General features: G+C 49.0%; 5 protein-coding genes across 5 annotated transcripts; 3 read left to right on the plus strand and 2 right to left on the minus strand.

Moving 5' to 3' along the window:
- Nucleotides 1-1,257: 1,257 nt before the first annotated feature.
- Nucleotides 1,258-2,701, minus strand: PtA15_7A436 (uncharacterized protein; the record flags this gene model as incomplete). The annotated part of the gene is made up of 2 exons (XM_053171042.1): nucleotides 1,258-1,405; nucleotides 2,667-2,701. 2 exons carry the CDS (start codon nucleotides 2,699-2,701, stop codon nucleotides 1,258-1,260), a joined length of 183 nt encoding a protein of 60 aa, XP_053022263.1.
- An 8,853-nt stretch (nucleotides 2,702-11,554) lies between these two features.
- PtA15_7A437 (uncharacterized protein) lies at nucleotides 11,555-13,353 on the minus strand (the record flags this gene model as incomplete). Its single annotated transcript, XM_053171043.1, has 8 exons — nucleotides 11,555-12,117; nucleotides 12,174-12,227; nucleotides 12,290-12,389; nucleotides 12,464-12,497; nucleotides 12,581-12,694; nucleotides 12,763-12,825; nucleotides 12,888-12,910; nucleotides 12,970-13,353. The coding sequence occupies 8 exons, from the start codon at nucleotides 13,351-13,353 to the stop codon at nucleotides 11,555-11,557; spliced, it is 1,335 nt and encodes a 444-aa protein (XP_053022264.1).
- Nucleotides 13,354-13,385: 32 nt separating this feature from the next.
- Nucleotides 13,386-14,090, plus strand: PtA15_7A438 (uncharacterized protein; the record flags this gene model as incomplete). Its single annotated transcript, XM_053171044.1, has 4 exons — nucleotides 13,386-13,586; nucleotides 13,653-13,799; nucleotides 13,872-13,954; nucleotides 14,018-14,090. The coding sequence occupies 4 exons, from the start codon at nucleotides 13,386-13,388 to the stop codon at nucleotides 14,088-14,090; spliced, it is 504 nt and encodes a 167-aa protein (XP_053022265.1).
- Nucleotides 14,091-15,338: 1,248 nt separating this feature from the next.
- On the plus strand, nucleotides 15,339-15,869 carry PtA15_7A439 (uncharacterized protein; the record flags this gene model as incomplete). Its single annotated transcript, XM_053171045.1, has 3 exons — nucleotides 15,339-15,519; nucleotides 15,608-15,702; nucleotides 15,813-15,869. The coding sequence occupies 3 exons, from the start codon at nucleotides 15,339-15,341 to the stop codon at nucleotides 15,867-15,869; spliced, it is 333 nt and encodes a 110-aa protein (XP_053022266.1).
- A 232-nt stretch (nucleotides 15,870-16,101) lies between these two features.
- On the plus strand, nucleotides 16,102-16,492 carry PtA15_7A440 (uncharacterized protein; the record flags this gene model as incomplete). Its single annotated transcript, XM_053171047.1, has 2 exons — nucleotides 16,102-16,353; nucleotides 16,409-16,492. The coding sequence occupies 2 exons, from the start codon at nucleotides 16,102-16,104 to the stop codon at nucleotides 16,490-16,492; spliced, it is 336 nt and encodes a 111-aa protein (XP_053022267.1).
- Nucleotides 16,493-16,864: the final 372 nt, after the last annotated feature.

The following is a 16,864-nucleotide window of genomic DNA, read 5'->3' on the forward strand; positions in this document are numbered from 1 at the left end:
CTCACCCAGCTTGCCCAGCTCCCACACCACACATAATCTCCAGCTCACCCAGCTCCCTCACCACACATAATACCTAGCCCACCCAGCCCCACACCACACATATATAATACCTAGCTCACCCAGCTCCGGCAAAAAACATAATACCCAGCTTACCCAGCTCCCCAAAATCCCCAGCTCTCCCAGCTACCACACCATGCATAATACCTAGCTCACCCAGCTCCCCCAGCTCCCCCACCACACATAACACCCAGCTCACCCAGCTCCCCCACCACACATAACACCCAGCTCACCCAGCTCCCCCACCACACATAACACCCAGCTCACCCAGCTCCCCCACCACACATAAAACCTAGCTCACCCAGCTGCGCACAGGACATACTACCCAGCTCACCTAGCTTCCCAAAATACCCAGCTTTCCCAGCTACAACACCACACATAATACCTAGCTCACCCAGCTCACGACCCACATATAATGACCAGATCACCCAGCTCCCGCACCACACATAATACCTAGCTCACCCAGCTCCCACACCACGAATAATATCCAGCTCACCCAGCTCTCCCAGCTACCACACCACACATAATACCTAGCTCACCCAGCTCCCGCACAACACATAATACCCAGCGCACCTAGCTCCCGCCCCACATATAATACCCAGCTCACCCAGCTCCCGCACCACACATCCAATTGATTTCTTTATATTATGTGTTTGCAACATTGTTTTCATGGAAAATAATGTTGATCCCTCTTTTACCTATATATACAAATAAGGTCTGCCAGATAGTAACCCGGAACTTCTTATGTTTCCATTGGTGTTCTGACACGTCCACAAACTTACACATTTTTTTCCATTTACCAGAGGAATAAAATTTAGGGTACAGAGAATTGTCCCTAAAACTAATTCCTGGAAATCTTTAGCAATAGTGTGTCAGAATAAAATGACAGATAAACAGTTTGATGACTAGTTGTTGGTATCTCAATTTTCTGCTTTAGCAGCACACACACAATATTTGCAGTGTTTGGTAATAATGTGCTTGAGGTATTTTGCAGTGCATGGGAGTGCTGTTATGTGTTTCTTGTAGCAGAAACAGCACAGCGCGGCAAAGCAGAAACAGCACAGCGCAGCAAAGCCACAGCCATCACCACAAGACTGAGTCACATACTACAATTCATCACACAAGTCTTTACCAAATCACCCCACCCATCAAGCCTACCATCTCATCAATTTCCAACAATTCAAAATGCTTGCAACTAGATCAAACCAGGCCCAAACAGGTGGAATCAGCTGAAGAGGTCACGGTGTCGAACAAGGGAGTTGTGGAGGACGCGGAAGAGGACAAGGCGGTAGAGGCGGCTACAGAGGGAGTGGAGACAGTCAACGAGCTCAAGGGCAGGAACAAGGACCTAATGGAGTCGGAACAGCACACGAAGGAGGCTGAAGGGCACAGGAACAATCCCAATCTGAATTGGAGGACAACCAATCACATACCGGTAGGCAACAACATAACAATCAAGAAGAAGAGCCCCTACCTTTTGAGTTAACATTGGAAAATTATGAGAGTCAATTAAACAATTGGACCAAAAACCAACTCCGAAAAGTTTTAGAAAAACAGAGCAAACCATTGAACCAAATCCCAACCAACATAGAAGAGGCACTTTGATTCCACAAAAGGAACTACATAAAGGCAAAGTTGATGCTTGCTTGCATTGGTAACATCTCCAAAAAGACGGTCAACTCATTTCTGTATGTTCAATTAGAATAAACTGATTCACCTACTTTGCAACAACTAACAACTTTCCATTACCATCACAGGGGTGAAAATAAACCACCACAAAAAAAAGCAACTGGAATCAATATGTAGCATTCAGCATGGACAGTGCCGAGATACCAGGTTGGCACCTCCTCTATAAACTTGTTTCAATATCAAAAGATTGACAAAATTGTATTCCTTCAGTGCCTCCACAACATTGCTCTATTGGATGGAAGGAAAGGAATGTTAAAATAGGACAAGCGTGGAGGAAACAATCCCCTACTGAAAGAATGGTATTTGATGCACAGATATTCAGTTTCTTCTCCAAACTTCCAATCCATTACTGTGACGATGAAAATATGGAAGATGGTGAAGATGAGGAAAACCAACCTGCTGATCTTCTTACTCCAGAAGAAGAGGTTTTGTATAGACCCCTCTATGAAGATTTAGTTAACCATGAGAAGGTTGCATTGGTTGCCAATAAACCACCTGAGCTTGGCACCAAAGACAAAAAAATGCCCTCAAGCATGTCATGCAAATCAATGCAGAGGTGATTGTGAATCTTTTGTTTTGGAATACTTGGTTGAGATACTGACCTATGCCCTCAAAGCTCTTTACTATTTCAAACCTTTACAGCTTGGCCTTCTATCTGTTGTCTGCCACCAGAAATCCAGGAATTGGCAGCTTCTGCAAAGAGTTATCAAACGATCAGTCCTGGCTGGGTGTGGCAAAAGACTACTGGGTTGCCAAGGAAACCTTTGAAGCATTTAGTCAGGGACGGGATATTCAAAAAATTGTACAACAATGCTCTTTGCAACAAGCCTCTGAATCAGATCCCTCAGCTCCCTCCAATCCTCCCCACGCAAAAAGGCCCAAATGTAGTGATCAAATACGATCCCAGCTTTGTGCTCAACTTAACAGTTTGCTGGGTGAGTAATCGAACCACCATTAATCTCTGTGCAATGCTGATTTTTGAAATCACAGCTCAAGCTCTAGGCCGCGACAAAGTCAATTTTCCAAAGCAAAGGGATCCTTTGTTGATTGTATCTAAGGATTATCCTACTGTGAAAATTCTCCAATCAGAAGATTGCACTCTAAGTGAGGAAGTATTGATGGTCGGATTAGAATCAATGCACTCAGAATATAGAGAAAAATGGCTTAATGATATTGAGAGTGGGGCTTTCCAAATCCTTCCTCAAATACCCGAATAGTGTTTTTTCCTTAACTGCTTTTGATATAATTAAAAATTCATATTCATCTCAAAGTTAAACCATTTTGCTTATCTTCAAGAAACAAAGGTTTTGAACTGGTTTAATATACTGATTTTGAGCTTAACATTCAGATGATCAGAAATGGATTAAAAATTTAGAAACTAATTGATAAGCCCGAATGATTTTAATTAGAAACTAAATACTAAACAGGAATCATTTGCTTGTTTTTGATTGATTCTATCTTCCTAATTTTCTTATTGATTTTACATTCTTCTTTGAACAAATCACAAACTTTTTCCAATGAGTATTCCTGTCAGCCTGTAGGTAACTAACCTTGTCTGGGAGGGTTGTTACTAGCAAGATGATAGTGTAAGATGCGAAGGATGGGCCAATGGGTTCGTGGTAAGACCTGTAAAAGGTTTCACTCTATCAGTAATCTTGACTGAGAGGCTTGCTCAATTAAGGCGCATCCAGATCAACACAGGGTGTTAATAGGCATCCAAGGAATAACTCAACTTGGGTTTGTGGTTTTACCTACAGAAAGGTAAGGGTAATCAAGAGTTGATGTTATTCCTGAATTGAAAGATGGTTGAGAATGAAGGCACCGTTTAACTATGTATGTGTTAAACCTTGCTATAATAATATTCTGAGGGATAAACAGTCCTGGGGGGCATGTTTATACAGAGGGGAAAGAGCAGGAGGGACCATGAGGCGCTTGGAGGCGCTTCAGGACCAGGGGGGAACTGGAAGCTCTCAAGGGAAGCAGATCCTCATGAGGATCAACATTGGAAATGATCAAGGCAGTGTAATGATCAGTACTGATCCTAGATCAGTAGCAGTGCACACTAGCTGATCATAACCAATCATTGATTCCATTCAGTGCTCTTTGAATTGGATTACATCATGTATTGTTTATGTATTTATATCATAACCAATATGTTATGTAAATAGGTACTGAGGGGTAACTGGGGATAAATGAGTGATACCTGTCTTTGGGTATTTCACGTGTACAGTAATATTACAATGTATTGTAATATTACTGTTTGCACGTAACTTAACTCTTATAACAACAGTACATTATGGTAACTGTATTTAACTATGGTTATCTGTAATGTGATGTATAACAAGAGTACATTCTTAAGCTTGTATCTAATGATATACATATGTGATAAAGGTGTAAAGGAATGTACTATAAGTAATGTGAACAATTGCAGGTACTTGGTACGTGTAAGGTACTGTTACATGTACTCTGTGGCTGACAGGGTAGATCAGCCACTTGCCAATTTCCCCTCTGATGTTTGGCTAAACATGACAGAGGACATTGGAAACAAAAAAAACACTTCCCGGGGACACAAGTCTGATCCCTGTTTCACCCCTGCCATTGCAGTTGATTTGTGACCAGCTTGAAATTTCCTTGGCACAAGTTTATTTTTTTGCTTTCCACCACATACACATGCACTTGTGCTACTAGAATTCTCATGGTTTTGATTGGTCTGGGTACAGCAGGGCACAAGTGCATCAGTCTTATACAACACCCAGTGGTAATAAGTACCATGTAATAATGGCAATCAGCGCCATGTTGTTGCAAAATGTACATGTACATAATGGTACCTGTGATGAAGGCATGCTCCCTGCAGGAAAAAAAACAATGGAAAAATCCAGGGAAAATACGTGAATAGGATCAATTTACATGAAAAAGGTTTCAACCCATGCTGGAATTTGTGTGGGAATTTTAGAATTGACTTCTCAACTCAGAGTTCTCAGACCAACTTTTGAAATCTGCTTTTTTATGGTCGCAGTATCACTGAAATATTGATGAACCTGTTGATATCCACCAATCTACATCATTTTCTTGGAGAAGTTTATTTATCTATGCCTCTATCCCCCACATTTTTCAGTCAGGTGGGTGTAAAGTTATGGAAATTGTGCAGTGTCACTGCCAGAATAATTGGCTGGGTTGAGGTTACCCCAGTTAAACTGGGATGAAATTAACCAATTTAAACTTGGTTGATCTCAACTGATGAAATATCAATGACCCACCCCCCTTGGTTTTATATTTTATTGGATGAGATCAACCCATTTTAAATTGGTTGAGTGCATCCCAGTCAAACTGGGATGACTTCATCCCATCTGTGAGCCTGTGTCTCTTCAGTGACAGCAGGAGACAAGAAAATGGGGGCAATATTTGGATTTCTTTGGATAAAGAAAATACAAATATTAGAGAGAGAGAGAAAGAGAGAGAGAAATTGAGTAGATTCAAGATAAGCAGATATTCAAGGTTATTCTGGTGGGTATTCACTTCCACTGGCAATGCTACCTCCTGAAGGGAGTGCTGCCAAGCAGTGCTAGAGAGTGCAACAGCCTCCTCTCACCAAAGAAACGTGGAGGGCTCCTGGATTAGACAAGTTTAATCCAGCCACAATTGTTTAGCTTCCTTCTGGATAGTCAAGGTTCTTTAAAGGGAAACCTATGTGGTTTGTTTCTTACAAAAACCACAGAAAAAGAAGGATATGATGCAGCAGAATCCTTTGGTTGATATTGTCAAGATAGGTGCCAACCTGTGATCAAAGAAGGGGCAAAGGCCAGCAAAAGGGAGAGCAATCAAGGAGACACAGAGTTGTACCTCTGAGATAAACAAGTTTCAGTGAAAGAGGTTACTTACTGTCAAATCCTAGACGCCTGTGACAGTAGGTATACTGGGAGTGTTGTAAACTCTTTGGTGGTGATCCTGGGGTTATCTGGGGTGTGGTTCTGGGTGTCTGAAGTCTGTATATCCTCCCCAGGCAAGGGGGATCCTGACTTCAAAAAATCTCACAGTTTGCTTATGTAATTAAATATGTACATGTGGTTTGGTGCGCCTGGTAGCGCTTACACGTCACAACTGCACATGCGCGCCAAAACTCAAGAACTCAGGGAAGGATTAGAGTTACAAAGAAATGGTAAGTTGTAACTAGACATGGCCTTGCGGTACCCGTTTGGCGGTACCCGGCACCAGCTGGCGGGTACCGCTTGGCTCTTGATGGTACCCGCCAGCTGGTGCCGGGTGCGGTACCTGATGCCTGCTTTTGGGAAAAATTTGACCCGGTACCCAGATACCTCTCAGAAACCCCCCTATAGGAGTCTCACGAGACAATCACTCCTCTCAATGACTGTGTCTGTTCCAGTCATCAAGAGGCGTGTCTACTCCTCTCAATGACCGGAAAGGAGAGGAGTTGAAACACAAGGCAATTAAGCACTCCTCTTGATGACCAAAACGGTTCCGGTCATTGAGAGGAGGAAACACACTTCATCGGAACGGTCCCGGTCATTGAAAGGAGTAAGCACACCTATTAATGACCAGAACCGTCCCGGTCATTGAGAGGAGTAAACACACCTCTTGGCCTCTTGGTGACCGGAGCAGACCCAGTCATCAAGGGGATTAAGTAATCCTCTTGACTCCGGTCATTGAGGAAGTGTTTACTCCTCTCAATGACCGGGATCGTTCCGGTCATCGAGAGGAGTGCTTGCCTCTTGGTGATTGGAGCAGACCCAGACGTCGAGGGGATTAAGTAATCCTCTTGATGACCGGGTCTGCTCCGGTCACCAAGAGGAGAAACACTCCCTCAATGACCGGAGCAAACTGTTCAATGAGAGGAGTGATGAACAGTTCGCTCCGGTCATCAAGGGGAGTCTTTACTCCTCTTGATGACCAGAACGGACCCGGTCATCTAGAAATTAAATTGAGACAATTTCCTTTTTTGTTTTTGGTGGCAAGTACCTCTGGTACCCGGCCAAAGTACCACTGGTACCCGCCTGTTCGTGCCTGGTGCAGTACCTGGTGCCCGCATTTGGCTAAAATTTGACCTGGTACCCGGGTGTCAACCGGTACCCGGGTCCCACGGGGCCATCTCTAGTTTTAAATAGGGTGAAAATTGCATGGAGAAACAGAATATGAAGTCAAAACAAGGTTATCTCTTAAGGTAAAAAAGATATGAAGTAATTCATGTGTAAAAAGGTAGAAAAGGCACTTTTAGGTCAGCTGTGTTGACTCTAAGGCTGACACCAGTCAAATATGCTGGCAGTCTGTGTATTCACATATGCAAGGTACATGGTACCAACTAAACAACTGGTGTCAAATCAAAATCCACCCTTCATAAATGTCCTGTCCCTTGGAAAACATTGTAGGTAAAAAAGTGCCTATTATTGTTCACATTTCACATTGCTGGGTGGAAAATTACAATTTACACAGATTTTCCAAGCTTTAGTGCTGTTTGATACTTGAAGAATATGCATTCAATTTCACACCACTTTGCTCCCAATTTATCATGGAAATAAACATGACAGAAACATCCCACAAGGATCCATCTTATATACCTGGCTGAGCCATTGCAGTTGGTATATTTTACAATCTTGTTTCAATATGTTATTTTATGTGGGTTTTAAATAACAAAAGTAGCTCTTCAAAATATTCCTTGTCAATTAGTCAAAGATATTTTTGAGCATAAGGATAGTTACATTCTCAGCAAAAAAATGTTTTGGATTGAAGTTCACTTCCAGAATTGTGATCAATATGAAGCAAAATTAAAATTCCAACTGAGACATTCCCATCTGTTAGCATTGAGTGCCAGATCATTCCAAAACAACTTTACCTACAGTTACCCTTAAGTTGGGAAAAAAGTTGGACAAAGAGTTGCAGCTGATATTGAGCTTACATCAGACCATTTGAATGATAAAATTACAGTCTGGCAGTCTCACACATTCCCCCCTGGTGGGTGCGTTGGGAGAGTGGGTTGAATCAGATGGGAAGTTGCCAATTGGCAATTGGCAAGTTTGACAGTTGACAACGTGCCATATCACATTGCGTGATATTTGATGGCTCAATTTGGTTTTTGCCAGAAACAATACCCCATCCTATTTCCTCCTAAACCCATACTCAGCAGGAACAACAAAATTTTGAAATTTGCTTGGGTCCAGCTTTCTAGGAAAAATAACAGATGTCTTGGGAGGACTCCACTTGTATACTGGATGACTTCCCATCAGCATTTAGAGTGCTCTAGCTGCACCTCTAACCCCTAGATTAAGACACCTACCAAAAACACACATGAAAGCAACAAACTACAGGCTTCTGATTTTTGTTGTATAAATTGAGATCGGGGAGGCTCACAGTGTGGTGTGTGTCATGTGTGGCACATGTGGACGTCCCCGTTTTTGTGCGCCAGCTTATTATTGCTACCCCTTGCGCTGCGCCTTGAGTACACGCTCCAAAACCACACGGCGCGCAGCGCTCCAGTGTGAAAAAACCCCCTGGGATGCTCCTGCAGGCCAGGCTGGGCAAGTGTTACAGTCAGGCCATCCTGTGCCGGCCAGGGCTGCAGTGGAACATTCCAGCACCGACCAAGCGACTCTTGGGGTATGATGGGGAGGATTGGGATGGCAGGACTGCGCCTGGCAGCGCGGAAGAGTGGAGCAACAGAAGAAACCGTTGCTTCCCTGTTGCCCTCCGGCCACACGGCCACACATCCTGCACCTCATGGCAATGCGCAGGGCAAGTCCATTGAGCTCACTGCAAGAAAAACTCTAGAAACTGCTTGCAGTTGCAATGCAAGAGCTCAAGGCAAGCTATACCTCATGCAAGAATCAAGCACTGGTTGATTCCATGCACATTGTCTAATTTATGCAAGAGTGAGTCTAAGGTACAAAAAACTAAGTACAGAAGTTGATACCTGTGCAAATTCCCCTTTCATGTGCACATACCCCTTTCATGTGCATATATCCCTTTTGTATGCATTCACCCCTTTCATAATGTGTGCATAGCCCTTTATGCGCACATACCCCTTTCATGTGTGTATATCCCTTTCATGTGCTTCACAATGTGTACATACCCCTTTTATCATGTGTTCATGACCCTTTCATGTTTAGCTGTCCCCTTTGAGTATTTTAGATCCCTTTTAATACCCCTTTTATCATTCAGGTTTACATACCCCTTTGATTTTTACATATCCCTTTTGAAAAAAATCAAAGAACTAAGAGATTCTATTTAAATCAGACTCTGTAGCTTTGACTAAATACGTTGTGGTGTGCCAAATGTGTTTCAAGTATCAAATCACATAAACTCACAGTTTACTATTGAGAAGGAGACATATTTCTAGATTTATTATTGCATAATTGGATTCTAAAGGTCATTTAACCCCTAGTCACTCACTGGAACCACTAGGCTAGCTGCACTCAGTCAAAAGTTACTAGTATTATACTGTGTTCATAAGCATAATTACATACTGTAGAGATATTTTGATAGTACATAGTATAGAATTAGACTCAAGGACATATTTATAGTGTATTTAGTGGCATGGTTTGGCTCTGCCCATGGCATGGTTCCACCTGTGGACAACTCCATGATTGTTGTTTGGCTCCACCCATGCACCACGGCATGGTTCCACCTGTGGACACCTCCAGGGTTGTTGTTTGGCTCCACCCACGTACCACAGCATGGCTCCACCTGTGGACACCTCCATAATTGTGTAGGCGCCATGGACACCACCATGTGGACACCACAACCACAACCACGTGGACACCATATGGGCACCACAACCACAACCACAACCACATGGATACCATCACCACATGGACACCTGTATGGTGGTCACACCAGCAAAAATCCCTCACAAGGATCCCCACCAGCAAAAATCCCTCACATTTTACTATAAAAGGAGGAGATTTTCTCTCCTCAGTTTCAGCATGCCACTCAGGCAATCCTAACCAGAACACACATCTCACTCAGAGCTACAAGCCTCATCCACATAAATCCAGCAGTGTGATCTCAATCAAGTTGCCCATCAACATCTTTCATGCCTCAGAGTAGTTCTAAGTAGTCAAGTAGCTAGCATCACCCACTTGTGCTCTTAACAAGTCAAAGTGATCTTAACCCATTGTGCTCTTAACTGAAGGTTAAGGAAGAGGGCAAAGACACTTTGAATAGTTCACATATAACATCAGTTCTCTCAGAAGTCTTGTATCAGTTTATCTCCACTTTCATATCACAAACATATCAAACCATATAAAACATATCTTACGTTTAGGCTCATTTCCATTATCTGACTCAAGGCTGCTGTAAACCACTCCAACTCCATTTCCCTTACAAAATCCACTTTTCCGCTGAATTCAAGTTTGATCTAGGTCTGATAAGAGACTGCTGCACATAGTTTTCTCTATCATTAGTTTGCCACAACAATAAATAAATTTGTTGTGAAAGCTCTTGTGTAGTATCATAGAGGGGCAGGTCTTTCAAACCACCCGTAACAGTTGTAATAGCTTCTTACATCTTTGAAATGTTATAACTGGTATTTCCCCCTCGCAGAACTGCCACCCGTCCCAAAGGAGTTCTCACAACGTCTAATTGATTAAACCACTGAGTATCTTGATTGATTGGAGCCTACCTAAGAGCAGACACAAGGGCCGCTCTCTACTTGAGAATGAGACAAAGATGAGATAAGAAAAGATGTTGTCTGTTGATGGTCTAGCGCAAGAAATGACATTTGTCAGTTTCTTCTGCTCCTTTGGCTGATCCCAAGGGTCCATGTGCGCCCTACAGAATCGGTCTTTGGACCAAAGTGACTTCTCACTTGGCTTTGGAAAAACGGCAGAGTGAAGATGCAGCATTGTCTAAGATAGTCCAACCTCTTATCAGCATCTGCCTTTTTAGCTACATGAATCACTTACCAACAGGTTCTCCTGCTCTTTGAGCGGTATTGGTGTGTTTGGTCTGTTTGTCTAAGATAACAAGATAGAGCATTAACTTCTATCTGTTCAGCTTTTTGGTAGATTGCTGCAGCCGCTTACCTTTGGTGCTAGCTGTGATTCGTTCAATGAGCAAATGTGGGCCGGAATTTTCCATGAGCCTGACCTTGCTGCTCAGGTGCGTTGGATCTGTTTACGTCAAAGAGACGAATTCAGTTGCACGACCCCCGCGGCGCTGGTTTGGACTGCATAAAATGGTTTGCGTTTGCTTACCAGATTCTGCAGCTGATTTGGTTCTGGGTGTCTTTCTCAATTTATGAGTTAGACGCTGTTCCCCTGAGCTGGAATTCTCACACCTTTCATGTGCAAATACCCCTTACTGCACATACCCCTTTCATGCATACATACCCCTTTCATCATGTGTACGTATCCCTTTTATGTGTTAATACACCCCCTCACCTTCCCCTTTCATGTGTACATATTTCTTTCATCTGTACATATCCCTTTCATGTGTACATACCCTGTTTATGTTATTCTGGCTGGATTCAATGGTGCATGGAGTGTTTAATAAAAGAAAATAAAAGGGTGCTCAGGGGGATGCTCATTTGCCTCAGCCTACAGCATGTCCAGCATTGAGATGCTAGACAAGATACACACTCAAGGTGCACCAGCATGGAATTTGGGTGCTTGACTCCAGCTTGAGCTGAAGCTTGATTGAAGCTTGCTGCATCTCAACTGCAAGCAGTTTCTAGAGTTTTTCTTGCAGTGGAGGCGGTGCAGCAACACACACATTTACTGTATATTGGAAGGATACATAGCGGCAGACAAGGTGCGGGAGAGAGAAAGGGGTACATGAGCAGGGAGAGGGGTGAGGAGGGTCACGCGGAGTACCCGGAGTGGACGCTGTCGAGGAAGAACTTGGCGGTGTCTCTGAGCCCGTCGTCGGCGGACCAGGAGGGCGCCCAGCCGAGGGATGCGCGGGCCTTGGCGGTGTCGGGTCTGCGTCTGGGGGGGTCGTCGGGGAGGGCGGGTTTGTGGACGATGGGCGAGGGGTTTGCGGCGGCGGAGGCGTAGCGGGGATGGGCGGCCTTGAGCTCGGCGACGATGGCGCGGATGCGGCCGGCCCACACCAGCACGGGCTGCTCGTCCTCGGAGCCCAGGTTGACGGGCGCATCGGCGACCGCCGGGGTCGACGGCGCGTTCATCAGCCGGACCAGCCCGTCCACCAGGTCGACCACATACATCAACGAGCGCGTCTGGTGCCCGCTGCCGTACACCTCCAGAGGCTCCCCCCGGATCGCCGCCATCATCAGGTTGGTCACCAGCCGCCCGTCGCTCGGACTCATCCGCGGCCCATACGTGTTGAAGATCCGCGCCACCCGCACCGACACCCCGTTCTCGCGCGCATAGCCGTACGTCAACGCCTCCGCGACTCGCTTTCCTGCATCATAAACCCCGCTCAGTACTCTCCGGGTACCACGACGGCGGGGGACGCACCTTCGTCGTAGCAGGCGCGCGGGCCGATCGGATTGACGTTCCCCCAATACGTCTCTGCCGGACGGTCGAGACACCCATCAGCGTGCTGTCGGGGGGCGGGGACGAAGAGGACGGACCTTTCTGGGGGTGCTGTTCGGGCGAGCCGTAGACCTCGGAGGTGCTCGAGAGCAGGAAGCGCGCCTTGGTCCGCTTGGCCAGGCCCAGCATGTTCATCGTCTGGCGCCACACAAACAGCTCTCATCAGCGGGTGCGCGGAGGGGGCGCTGGCTTGGGGCAGGGGGAGGACTCACGCCGAGGAAGTTGGTCTTCATCGTCTTGATCGAGCTGGCCAGCCACAGCCCCACACAAAAGCCACTCAGCATCCCTACTTCTTGCTGTTCTTTTTGTCGGGGGGGGGGGGGGCGTACTTGTATTGGTAGGCCACGGGGCTCGCGGGACACGCGAGATGGTAGATCTGGTCGCACTCGATCATGAACGGGTCGACGACGTCGTGGCGGACGAGCTCGAAGTTGGGATGGCCGCTGGAGGAGGCAAACAACGGCCAGTCAGTGTGCAGATCGTTCGGAGGATGCGGGGATGGGGGACGGACATCCAGTGGGCGACGGCGGTCTTTGAGCCGCTGAAGAAGTTGTCGAGGACGGTGACGTCGTGGCTGTGTGGATGGAGAGCGGTCAGTGGGTTGGCGTGGGGGTATGGGAGTGGGGAGCCACGGACCCCATGAACATGAGCCGATCGACCTGGGACCAGAAGCGGCGGTCAGGATGGACACACAGGGATGGGAGGGGGGAGGACGGACGAGATGGGAGCCGACGAAGCCAGCGCCTCCGGTGACGAGGATGCGCTTGCGGTCGTGGCCGGGCAGATGTCTGACGGGGGGGAAGGCCCTGGCGGGGGCGTAGGCGATGGTGTGGGCGTCCCAGCGGCGGGCGATGTCTCTCTGGCGCTGCTCGGGCGAGGCGGGGGCGAAGGCGAGCGGGGCGATGGGCGGGGCGCTGGGCTGGCCGAGCACGCTGGTGAGGAGGGCGAGGGGCACGTCGGAGCGGTCGGCGGGGTCGCCGACGGTCGCCAGCGGCGGCTCGTGCTCGGCCGGCTGGCTGGCGCTGGCCCGGCGGCGGTCGGCCGGGCGGGGCGAGAGGGCGTCGATGGCCGGGGCGTTCCTGAAGGGAGTGGCGGGGCACATGGTGGCTGGGGACTGACTAGGACTGACTCAGCATGGCCCAGCACACCCGCCTCGCCCTCGCCCGCTTCCTCGCCATCCACACCACCCGCCACGCACTCCTCGCCGAGCTCCACGGCGCACTCCAGCCAGCACACCACCATGGACAGGACAGCCCCCCGGCCCAGCAGTCCCACTCGGGCTGCAGACACGAACACAAGACCATCGACACCAGCCCAGAGGAGTACATCCAGCAGGTAAACACACACACACACCCTCCCTATCCACGACGACGACGACGACGCCGCTGACCCCAGCCACAGGTGATCGCCATCGCCACCTCCGGGCTCATCGAGATCCGCGACGAGGCCAAGCTGCTCATCCACATCCTCGGCTCCGACCTCAACCGGGCCGACCTGGCCGGGCTGCTCGGCCGCATCGAGGCGCTCCAGGCCGACAGCATCGCAGAGGTAACCATCCCCATCCATCCATCCCCCCCTCATCCATCTGCAGCACTCACACAAGCCTCTTCGGGCCCACAGTATCTCCAGCAAAGCCTGCTCTGCCGGAAGGCCCGCGTCGAGGAGCGCGACTACAGCGCAAGGCTCGCCGGCCGCCAGCAGAAGTAAGCCCTTCCCCCCTCTCCCTCGTCCCCGTGTTCCTGCTGCTGACGCTCGGTCGTCCGAAGACTCGACGCACTCGCCCAGGCGATCGCCGGCCTCGCCGAGGAAGTCCAGGCCGAGCTGGCCGACCTGCCGTGAAGACGCCGAAGCGCTCCGTCCACGCTTCTCACACCACTCGATGGCTTGCTCACGTGCATCGTAACCGCTGATCCTGAAACAAAACCACCCCAATCGCGATGTTGACATCCCTGAGATCTGCGTGCATCGTCCCCGGACACAGCCGTCTGCTTTTGTCGGCTATGTGCCTGTTCTGAGCAGGCAGAACGCACTCGAGGAGCCGCTGGACTTCCCTCGCTGGTGCGGGCCCTGTTGCGCGAGCTAGACTCTAGCGGGCTGGAATCTTCAAAGAGGAGCTCCCGTCGATCGGGAAACTCATATCTGAGCCGCCAGATCCCAGGTTTCGCAGAGAAATCTACAGAGCTCCCTGGCGATCCCCGAAGCCATCCAGAGCTCCCAATCTCCCTGCGAAATCTGCAACTCCAGATTGATTCGAAGTGGGCAGGAATTGCCACTTGCAATAAAATGGCTAAGTGGGTTGAAGACTAGCGTGTGTCTGTCCAACGTAGAGAGAGTATGCGTACCTCCACAGCATTCCTTCCAGTCAAACAAACAAGAAAACACCCAAAATAAGGGTTTTGCACAGAGAGAGCTTCCACAGTTCGCTCTCCACTAGAACATACTGAGGCGATCATGGCAGAGATAAGGAATCGGCATGCTTCTCTGCAGCATGCTCCGATGACATTGAGATAGAGTGAAACAGGAGCAGATGGGGTAGGTGAACTAACCACCTTGGAAATTCATTGGTGGTGTGGGGAGCTGAGGGGAAGTCCCTCCCTGTCCCTCCTGACGGAGGTAGGTCTGGACCCAAGCCTCTGCTGCACGAGCGTCTGACGAAGAGGCTGTTGGACCGCGCCCACCAGATACAATTGGCTACAGAAAGCTCGCCAATCACGCCTGCCTCGCGGCGTACCTCCTAGCCTCCAGGTAAAAAGAACAGAGTTCGAAGGTTTGGAAGGCGCCAGGGAACCATGGCTGCACCGTCATCGTGGCACGCTGTCTTGGCTGGACCGTCTGCTGGCGCCCGTCCGGCCGTGGGGCCCGCCGGCTTTTCTCGGGATTTACGGTTTACCCGGGTGTAGGGTGGTACCTCATCTGCAGAGAACACGGCTGAGCCTGCGAGGGCCTTGTCGGCCCTTTCGGCACGCTATAAAGCCTGCTCACAACCTCCCCTTCGCCTCGCTCATCACCAGCATCCTTGCCCTCAAGTTGCCCGCACCCACCAGCTCCACCCAACTCCCTCAAGCTATATCTTGTCAAGACCCAAGCATGAAATCCGGTATTTCCATGCTTCTGAGCGCCGTCCTGCTGCTGCTGCTCATCAGCAGCCCGATCGCGTGCGAGGAGGACTATCCACCGAACTACCAGCCGGGACCAGACGAGGCTATCTTCGTGTGTCCACCCAAGTCGGACCCGAAGTCCACCTTCTATTGCGTCGATAGCAAAGGCAGTGAGTCGCGCGTACTCCTTGTGCAGACCCTCTCCGGCGATCCTCCCTGCAGACCACCGAGATTAATCTTTGTCCTACATCCTTGCAGTTGGTAGGACCACCCCAAACTTGAACTTCAAATTCCCTAAGCCGGGAGTCCCGGTTTTCATCTGTCGACAAAAACAAGGCCATTATTGTTGCAAGGTAAACCGTCTTGGAGAAGCTGCTATTGCGTGCTTCACTTTGCACTTCCTACAAGCTTGCTAACAATCTGCATTCTGTACGTCCATTTGACTTCCCTTTGGCCCATCCAGCCCAACGCGGAATACAAAAAGGAAGCCTGTAAAGAGGCGCTTCCATTCGACGGATAAACCGACGCTTTCCCCGCCAACTCCTTCATCCTTCCTGCTTCCATCTGACCAAGTATCTCATCGTCCCGAGTCTGGTCCTATGTTTGCACGAACCCGCGCGCCACGTTGCATTTTCATCCATCTACACCCAGTAATCGCCGTCCTCACTGGGTATGCGAACCGCCCATCTTTGTCCGCATCGGATTGATCGTGTGCAGATGTGCGAGGGGCTTGCCCATCCAAGCAATGAATTATGTGCGCGCAAACACTGGGCCTCAACGCCTGTTCGGCACGAGGGAGAAACACGCCGGAGTCGTGCCGGAAAGGCCTGCACAAAGGCGCGCTCCTCCGCATGATCGGAGCCGCGGTGGCCGCGCAAAAGCCAACGGGTGCAAGCCCATCGCGGCAGAAAGCGCGGCCCAGCGGCGTCTCCAAGCCCGCCTTGCTGCGCTCAATGGGTCTGCTGCGCCTCTGGGAAAGCCGCACGGGGAAACCCCGGGCGTGGGTATTTGGCGCGCGGTAGATCGGCGCAAAGGCAGCGGACACGCGCTGACCGACAGGGACAGCGCCGCGGGGGTCCGCTTTTCAGCCGCGAACAAGCCGCTGGCGCCGGGCGGAGCCGCTGGAAAGTGGAGCCATCCTAACCCGCAAACAACAACCTTGATAAAAGCGACTGCGCAGACATATATGTATGTGCATTATTGGCCCGGAAACGGCGACTTCGCGCAGCCTAGACGGGGGTGAAGAAACAAAGCTTCGGCGGTGTTGCCGCGGCACCAACGCTATGAGTGCGCATTGCGCAGCAAAGAGGGAGCGAACACTTCTCTGTAGAGCACACCACAGAGAGAGTTCAGCATATTTTGTGTTGGCCAAACTTTAAAAATGAAACCAAGAATCACTTTGAATCTTGTGAAAGATGCCAAAATGCCAACAAAGCTACTGGACAGAGATATGGACTATTATGGTGTTGCAAGCCTGTCTGGGCACTTGCAAAAGTTTGGCCAAAAAAAGGCCAA

Source organism: Puccinia triticina, chromosome 7A (assembly GCF_026914185.1).
Source record: "Puccinia triticina chromosome 7A, complete sequence".
In the NCBI taxonomy this organism is placed as follows: Eukaryota; Fungi; Basidiomycota; class Pucciniomycetes; order Pucciniales; family Pucciniaceae; genus Puccinia; species Puccinia triticina.